General features: G+C 38.2%; 1 protein-coding gene across 1 annotated transcript; it reads left to right on the top strand.

Moving 5' to 3' along the window:
- The first annotated feature begins 202 nt into the window (after window positions 1-202).
- On the top strand, window positions 203-676 carry LOC132272599 (uncharacterized mitochondrial protein AtMg00810-like). Its single transcript, XM_059773716.1, has 2 exons — window positions 203-361; window positions 479-676. The coding sequence occupies exons 1-2, from the start codon at window positions 203-205 to the stop codon at window positions 674-676; spliced, it is 357 nt and encodes a 118-aa protein (XP_059629699.1).
- The last annotated feature ends 8604 nt before the right edge of the window (window positions 677-9280 follow it).

The following is a 9280-nucleotide window of genomic DNA, read 5'->3' as shown; positions in this document are numbered from 1 at the left end:
CATTTTTCTTGTCTATGTTGATAATATCATCATTACTGGTAATGACATCCCTGGGATTGCTCAATTAAAGCTTCAATTGGCTAAAGCTTTTGACGTGAAAGACCTTGGACAGCTCAAATATTTCTTGGGAATTGAGGTTGCTAAATCTAAGTAGGGTATTTCTTTATCACAAAGGAAGTATGTCTTGGATCTTCCTCGAGACATGGGTATGCTTGGGTGTAAACCTGCTTCCACTCCTATGGATTTTAATATGAAGATCTCAGCTGAGTCTGGAGATTTCCTTTTTGATGCCTCGCAGTATCAGCGCTTGGTAGGAAGATTAATTTATCTTACCAACACTCATCCTGATTTAGCTTTTGCTGTTAGTGTTGTAGGTTAGTTTATGCATGCTCCTCGTACAACTCATATGGATTCGGTATATTATATTCTTCGATATCTTAAGTCATGTCTTAGATTATTCTATTCTTCTAGCAGGCAGGTTGGGCTATCCTATTTCAGTAATGTAGACTATGCTGGGTCCAAAACTGACTGGTGTTCCACATCTGGCTTCTGTAATTTCTATAGAGATCATCTTATATCTTGGAAAAGTAAGAAGCAGCCTGTAGTTTTGATATCTTCAGTAGAGGCTTCGTATCATGCCATGGCCCAGGGTACTTGTGAGATTCTCTGGCTTTGATCTTTCTTGGAGGAATTAAGGCTAAGTGAAAAATAGTCCTCAGACTTTTTTGGGATAATAAGTCAGCCATCATGCTTGCTTCAGATTTTGTTCTTCATAAGAGGACTAAACATATAGAGGTGGACATTCATTTTATCAGAAATAAAGTTCGTTCGGGAATTATTAAGCCGTGCTTTGTTCGGTCCTCTAATTAGTGAGCAAATGTGTTCACCAAATCCGTTGGTCCATCTTTGTTTCATTCCTCGATTACCAAGCTGAGCTTGATTGATATCTTCACTCTAGCTTAAGGAGGAGTATTGAAATATTTGTATTATTTATTTATTTTTTTTATTAGCTGTTTTCAGCCTTTTATTAGGTGTTTTATGTAAGATCCCTATTAGCATGGGATCACGTAGATAAGATCTCCGTAATAATGGGATCACGTAGATTTTGGCAATTTTTTAGTTTTTCTTTGATTTGGTTTCTTTTCTTTGAACCATATTCTTGTATATAAATATAGCTCTTGGCTCTCGGTTTGAGTAAGCCAAAACCCAAAACTTCTTTTCTCTTCTTAAAATTTATTCTTGGTGCACTTATCTTTTTTCTCTCTTGTTATTTTATTTTTCTCTTATTCTTTAATTTTAGTGTTTGCATTTTTTACTTTTTTTTTACTGAAATTCTTTTGTGAACACTATCTGAATCTTTTTTTTTTGATAAGTAACATACTATCTGAATCTTGATTACTGCATTCTAATTGCACATCTATTTTTCTATTTGTTGTTTTGTTGCACTGATAGTTGGGGAAAAAAAAAAATTATCTTAGAAAATTTCCTCGTTGTCACTGAGTAGTAATGTAGGTGCAAAATTTCTCTCTCTATTAAGATAAAAAGAAAAATACAACTCACTCAAAAAATAAGCAATTATAATACTCAGAGATAAGCGTATAATGCTCGATGCTTTTATTGGAGGTCTAGGCCTCTATTTATAAGAAATAAGGTGGTGGAATTATGGTAAGACTCGCCTGGCTTGCCTTCCAATCCATTCCATATATAACATTCTTTACAATTATAATCCTTTCCTTTTTACAATTCTTTCGATGTAAAACTTTCCTTACGCAGAACTTGTTTTCTTTGCTGAATCCTTTGTCTAGCGGGATTGGTCTACCTTTAATTGAGATTGGGCTGCATGTGGGCTGATCCAAATGATTCGGTATATGGGCTTGGAGTTTAGCCTTGGCGCCCCAGGCTGTTGACGTCTTCACTAGGCCTGAATAAGATTGTACGCATCTGGGCTTAGTAAATGGGCCGAATAAGCTTAGTCAGTAGTCTATATGGAAACAAGACTTTGCCTGGGCTTATTCCGGGTTGGGTTCTCCCAATTTGGGCTTGATACTGATCGAGCCCTTGCTGAATCTAATATAAATTTGTAGTGTGATGACGTAGACAATTCTTACTGGAGGGGGGATTTTTTTCATCCACACTTTGCCCCCAATTTCCTCTTTAATTGGACTACGGCTCCTAATTAAAAGGGAATTAAAGTTGCACGATTGCCAATTCTACAAAGGCAGTTTAAGGTGTGTCCATTGCCATTCTGACTAAAAAGGCCTCTTCATAGTTCGTTCCTGACTCTACGACGTTTACTGTATTTATTGTTCTAGAATGATCTCAGGTTAGTTCCTCATTCATTTGTCTAATTTCTTTCACATTATGAGTTCGCCATCTGCTCACAACCGTATAGACCTTGCAAATTTGGATTCCATACCTTCTTCTTTTCCCAATCTCATTAGGATCCCTCCCCCTAGGGTTTCTGGCCTCGTTAAATTTGCGAACAATTCAGCAGTTCAAATGGATGTCTCCCCCTCACAAGCTGAAGTATCCACTTCCGGGTCAGATTGTGTGTTTACTAAAGAGCAGAGAAAGTTGATTTTGTCTGTTCGGCGTATCAATTTCTCTATTGAGTCTGTAATACAAGATTTTGAGATTCCTGATGGGGTAGACATTGTCGAATACCCAAAAGGGGTTGATTTTAGTTTTGGCGAAGGTGTAGGGGATAATGAATTGCTTTTGTCAGTTGGGCACCTTAACGCTCTTTGGTTCCCTCTTCACCCCTTCTATCATCTTGTCTTCAATAAGTTAGGACTTGCTCCTCTCCAAGTAAACCCTAACTTTCTTCAAATAGTCTCGGCACTTCTAGTTTGCCGAAGGTTGGAGAGTCTTGACTTGACTCTTGCTGACTTACTTATTACCTACACCATTGCCAGGCATGGGACTGAGCCTGGCTGTTTTTACTTCACTTCCCCTCTTCAGCAGAGGATATGTACGGACCTCCTTTCCTTTGAGAAGAAGTGGAAAGAGAGGATGATTATTATGAAGGGGAACTGGTCTGTGGATAAATTGAATACCCTTCCCATTCTTTACAAATTTGGGAAGCTAGGTATAGAATATCTTCCCTCATTCCATGAAAAGTGCTCTAGTTGTTTCCTATGTCAAGTTTTATTATTTCATTATACTTATGAATTTCTTAGTCTTCTTTCAACAACATTCCCCTCCTCCGCAGCTAAGAAGAGACTTGCTTTTCACGAAGCCCAAGTTTGGAGTGAGCCCCCTTCTGTTGAGGAGTTACTCACTTCATCCAACCTTCAAGAAATTGCTTACAGTGCCGCAACTATAGACCTTTTGGATTTAGCACTTCTATTTTTTGACAGCTTCCCCTTGACTGAGGAAGAAAAACTAAGAGTTGAAGCTCTGAAGAAGAAAGCTGCTGAAGAGCAACCTTTGCTAGTCATTAGATCGACTGAGCACGAGAAGGAGGTGGATGAACCTCCTCTTAAGAAGACAAGGTCAAACCCTCTTTCCAGCAGTAAGGGTAAGAACACCCTTAAAAGCAAAGGGAAGAAGGCTGGGGAAGCTGACCCAGAAGAGGAAGTTCGGGCTTACGTTCAAGCTGAATCTGGAGAACCTTGGAGACTTGTTTTCTCAAGGGCTGACAAGTCAATCCTTCATTCTGAGGATTCAATAGTCTCTACTGCCTTGGTGGTTGCTCGAGGGATATGGTTACCGAAGGATGAAGAAATCATTGGGAATCTGGGGTTAGATCAGCTACTACCATCTGCCCCAGTTGACGCTGTGAAGGTTTATTCTTTTCCCTTAACTTGCTTAATTCTTCAAATTTTTTTTTCATCGCATATTTATTGATATTGTCATTATTGATTATGTAGAGTCTGTACCAGACTATGGCATTGTGTGCCACTACTGAAGCTCAGTTTCTTTCCATTAAGAAACTGGAAAGAGACCTGGGCAATGCTGAGAAGAAGGCTTCGCATTTTGCCATGAATGCGAAGATCGTATCTGATGCAAGGGATGTCTACAAGAATCGCCTGGCAGCTTCTGAGGTAAAGGTGGAGACTCTGGAAGCCGAAGTCCAGCGTTTGAATGATGCCATTGGTACCTGCATTACTGCTGGGAGACAAATGCAAGGACATTACTCCACTATTGTGCGCTTATCCAGTGCAAAGGCTTTTAGGTTTGGTTTCAGCAAGGGTTTTCGTGACAAAACAAAGGATCCAGAAGCCTTTGATGTTGACATGGAAGTGTCTTTCCCTTACGCTGAGGGTCCAAAAGCCCAAGAGGCTGAGGTGCTCTTTGCTGAGATGGTGAAGGCTCATTCAGAAGGTCATCCAGCTTCAAGCTTGCCAGCTCCTCCATCTTCTGACTTGCCAGCTCCTTTATCCATAAGTCCGAATGTAGTGGATGTTTTTGACTCCGCTCTCTTTAATCCAAAAAGGAGGTAGAGTTGTGTAACTCTTTTTTTTTTTTTTTTTTTTTTTTTTTTTTTTTTTTCTTGTTTTGAAGGAATGAATGTAGAAACTATATATATTGTTGCTCTTAAAATGCAGTGACTACATTTATTCTGAAGTATCTTTCATGCTTGTGAATGCTTTTGATTTTTATACTACTATACTATAATAATGTGCTCCTATCCTTAATGAGGAAGGCACATTACCTGAGAACTTCGTACCTCTTGTGGTCTGAAGCAAAAACAGGAAAGATGATAAGAAGGGAATCCCTTTGACTATTTAATTAAAGTCTGAGGATGGCTTCTCCGTCTAGTATTCTAACCGTCAAGGGAACCCTTCTTGCCACTGATTCGTATGGCATAGATATATCAATACTTGTTTTCCTTGTATTATTTCGATGTGGGACCAAATGTTCCATGGGTTATACACCATTAGTCCATTAAAAAGGATCTGTGGGTGTGTTACCATAGAGAACTTTTGCCCCCAGTTGGTCTTATTCCTTATTGACGTAGCCTCGAACTTAAATCATCTGAGGTGGTACACTCTTTGGCTAGGAGCCAGAGAGAAATTGTATTGCACCGGACTCTTAAGGTCCAAAATGATATGTTCCTCGGCTTATGAGCCTGAGAGGAACTGTAGTATGCCGGACTCTTGAGGTCCTAGCGTTGTGTTCCTTGGCAATGAACCTATGAGGAACTGTATTGTGCTAGACTCTTGAGGTCCAAAGCGATGTGTTCCTCGGCTTATGAGCTTGAGAGGAACTATAGTATGATGGACTCTTGAGGTCCGAGCATTGTGTTCCTTGACAATGAACCTGTGAGGAACTGTATTGTGCTGGACTCTTGAGGTCCGAAGCGATGTGTTCCTCGACTTATGAGCCTGAGAGGAATTGTCGTATGCCGGACCCTTAAGGTCCGAGGCCTGATCTAGAAAACTTACCAAGTATACAAAGTTGGCCGAGGATTCAAAAATGACATGAAGCCAAGAAAGAGAGTAACTGTAATTGAGGAGTCCCCCATACATGTGTTTGGGAGACTTCTTTCCATAGAGATTCTCTTCGTGGCAACCAAATGTGGTGTGCTAACTCTATATTTACTATACACCTCTTGTACTCCTATTCGATGTGGGACAAGGATTTTTAATATGGGCCAAAAACTTGGTATGTTTCGAAAAAGAATTATTGCAAAGAATGCCCACTGGTACCAAGGTTTTTGTGGGATGGGACGTTACCGTTACCAGTGGGCCCTCTTTGTAATGCACTGAAATACTTTAATATTTCTTTATATAAATGAATGTACAAAGGTATTCTTTTTCGATGTGGGACAACAATACGATATGAGTTTTGAGCTAAGTAAAGCCTGAATGTTCAATAATTATTGGTTTGCAATACATCTGCACTCTAAAGTACGTTTCCCATGTAAAAAGACTTGTGTACAATTAATAAGCAAAAAATACGGCGTTAATTTGTTTGTGAAAATATCTTTCTTTTGTCGTAATATCAACAGTAGGGTATCTTTCTTTGTGAAAATATCTTTCTTTTGTAATATCAACAGTAGGGTATCTATATTGCCCCTTATGACGAAAAAACGAAAATAGCAACAAGTAATACCCCATATTACTAAAGTAAAAGGAGTAAAGATGTGTATTACTTAAGAAACTTTTATTATGTGGGCCTAAAAACAGCCATATTTGGATAGAAAATAGATGTATGATGTCTGTAAAATAAAAGTAAATAAACCATATTATCTAATGGTAGTACCTTTTCAAGTGTATTGCATTCCATGGACGTGCAACTGGATGCCCATCAGCTTCCGCCAATCGGTAAACTCATTTCCCTACTACATCTGCGACTCTGTAAGGTCCAATCCAATTAGGTTGTAACTTTTTTACATGGGCTGTTTCCTGCTTTAGCACCCAATCTCCTTCCACAAAATGTCTGAACCCGACTTGCTTGTTATAACTGTTATGCAACTGTTGCTGGTACGAAGCGAGCCTAATTGTTGCGGCATCCCTCTTTTCTTCCAAAAGATTGAGGCTGTATTCAAGCTGTTGATCATTATTACCTTCGAGCACCAAGTGGGTCCAAAGAGTAAGAACTGCTAATTCAGTGGAGATGACAGCCATAGACCCATAGGTCATGGCAAAAGGGCTTTCTCCTGTTGGCCTTCGTGGGGTGGTTCGATATGCCCAAAACACCTGAGGTAGATTCTCGTACCATTTTGATTTGAACTTTTCCAACTTTTTCTTCAAGTAGCTGAAAATGGTTCGGTTAGTTATTTCAGCTTGCCCATGCAATACCTCTAATTTTAAAAGGATATTTCTGGGATTTAATTTATGATTTAATTACATTTTAATTTGATTAATTGCTCAATTATTTTATTGTGGTGATTAAATTGAATTAATTGTGTTATTTTTAATTATTTACTTGGAAATAAATTGTTTAAGTGTATTTAATTATTATTTTTCATTATGTTAGTTTACTTAATTGGATTTTAATTTTTTTTTTACTTGATTTAATTATTGAACATTTTTAAGTTACAGTTAATTTTGGATTACACTTTATGTATAGGGAAGCTGCCATAGGGAAACATAGATAGTTTCATGGGCCGACTAGGATTGGAATTAGGAAGCCGCCATAGGGAAACATAAATAGTCTCATGGGCCGACTAGGATTGGAATTAGGGCTTAGTCTAATTATTCAAGGACTAGGGTGATTAAATTACACCTATAAATATACGCAATACGGTGGTTTAGGGTTTAGAAAAAATAAACGTAAGTTCTGCAAAAACAGAGACTGTGAGATATAGAGGGAAAACAGAGATAGAACTGGAGAGTGAACTTGGGTGATTCACAAAACAGAATCAAGGAGGGAAGTTTGGTGTGGGCTACTGGACTGTAATAGGAGCAGTAAGAGCTATTTAACACAACCAACGTGACTGGAGACGATAGAGGCAACAGTTAGAGATTTTTATTCAAAGTCTCAAAGACAAGCCTCTATTCTACTCCTTCCCTTAAGCCTGTGTTCTTTGCATGCTTAGGTGGTCTCCAGGACTTAAAATTGAATTTATTTTATTCATACAAGCATGTCTAAATTAAGTTTAAATCGTTGTATTCAAAACTGTTTTGTGATTGAAAGTTATTCGTGCTTAAAAATCTGTTTGCATTGGTTTTAATCTTGCGTAACCTTTGTGTATTTGGGATTGGAGGTATGCTTATAATTAATTCTGGACATCAATGGAACCCTAGGTAGTTAAATAAAAATTGTACAAAGGGTCTTGCATGTCACCAGAGGCAAAGAAGACAACCGGAAAGGTGTTACGGCTCTCAACGGAGAAGAGACGGCTCACCAAAGGAAGGAGCCGGCTCTAGGGATGAGAGAGCCGGCTCCCACTTGGGTGGAGCTGGCTCTATAAGGGGTAGAGCTGGCTCCCACTAGCATGCAGCCTGCTCCACCAAGGGAAGAGTCGGCTCCCTTGTTTTGGAGGCGGCTCTTTTTCCAGTTTTGTGGTTTTTCGATGGTTTGGGGTTCGGTTGGGTAGTTTGGATTAATGTTAAATTGTCTAGATTACAGATCATGGTCTATATAACTGTTATAAGCATTTAGAAATATTGGGAAGCATGTTAATATAATTATGTTGAAGCATGAACCAACGTAGGATTAAACAGGAAGCTTGTATGTGGAAGGTTAGATAGTTAGTTTAAATTGCTTACTAGAATTTTTAACAATTTGTATTTACATGATTTAATACAGTTAATCATGTTGTAACACTGTAATGAGCATAGTTGATCACTTGAAATATTTATGCTTAAATTGGAGTACCTAATTTTAATGTTGTAATTTATATAACTACATCAATCTATGGATTGTTTGGAGGAGTTGTAGTCTTACTTCGTTAATTTAAAAGACTAGAATAGAATTTCTAAATCTTAAATTGGATACATAAATTGGTTATACATATAATAGACTGTGATTACCTTTATTTTGGAGTATGGTTGATGAGTATTTATTATTGATTTGTCAACTATATTGGATGGAGGATGGTATGCATCGGTATAGGATGGTGGCATACTAGGTATGGATTAGTTCAAACATTATAACCTGCCTATTTTGGATTGAGGTGTGGATTTACCATAAAGGTTCAGTCCTACTCATATTTGTGTCATATCAATAAAGAATTGAATGACCTTTTTGGTTTCTGGATGGATTGTTATACTTATATCAGACCACTACAACAGATGGATGTTATTTTGTATTAGGAGTATACGTACTTTATATACATATCATTATGGTGCAATGGTATGAGCTTGAGTCTCAGGACCATGGTTAGGGTGCGTATATCACTGAGGATGGATAACTGGACATAGGTGTTGTTCCCTAGTAGGTTTAGGTACACATGACCACATTATGTGCGATTTGCATGGTATCTCTACTCAGGCTGAGACAGACCTATTGGACTAGTGAGCGTCCTATAGTCTGTAACTATACATATATGGACTACTCTAGATATTGTTGAGTCTATCTAAGATTTTGCGGATCGGGTTTATGTTTGGATCGTAGTAGAATAAGACTTGCATATGAGCCTGACCCACTCTTTTATTTTTCAGGTACTCATCAGTTTCAGGGTTAGAGCTTGGTCGTGCAGAGCAGATATAGACTTCCATTCCACCGACTACATAGGACTGCTTCCTGATTAGCTTTGGATTTTGATTATAGTTAGTTTATTTTACAGTTGGGATTTTTTATTAGGTGTCCACTAGATGGATTCCCGAGTTGTTAAATAATTGGAGGTTTTGGAGTTTGGATTTTAATAATTATATTTTGAAGATTT

Source organism: Cornus florida, unplaced genomic scaffold (assembly GCF_030987335.1).
Source record: "Cornus florida cultivar Cherokee Brave unplaced genomic scaffold, ASM3098733v1 CherokeeBrave_3.0.0_Hap2_Chr09, whole genome shotgun sequence".
Lineage (NCBI taxonomy): Eukaryota > Viridiplantae > Streptophyta > Magnoliopsida > Cornales > Cornaceae > Cornus > Cornus florida.
This window is presented reverse-complemented; position numbering and strand designations above follow the sequence as displayed.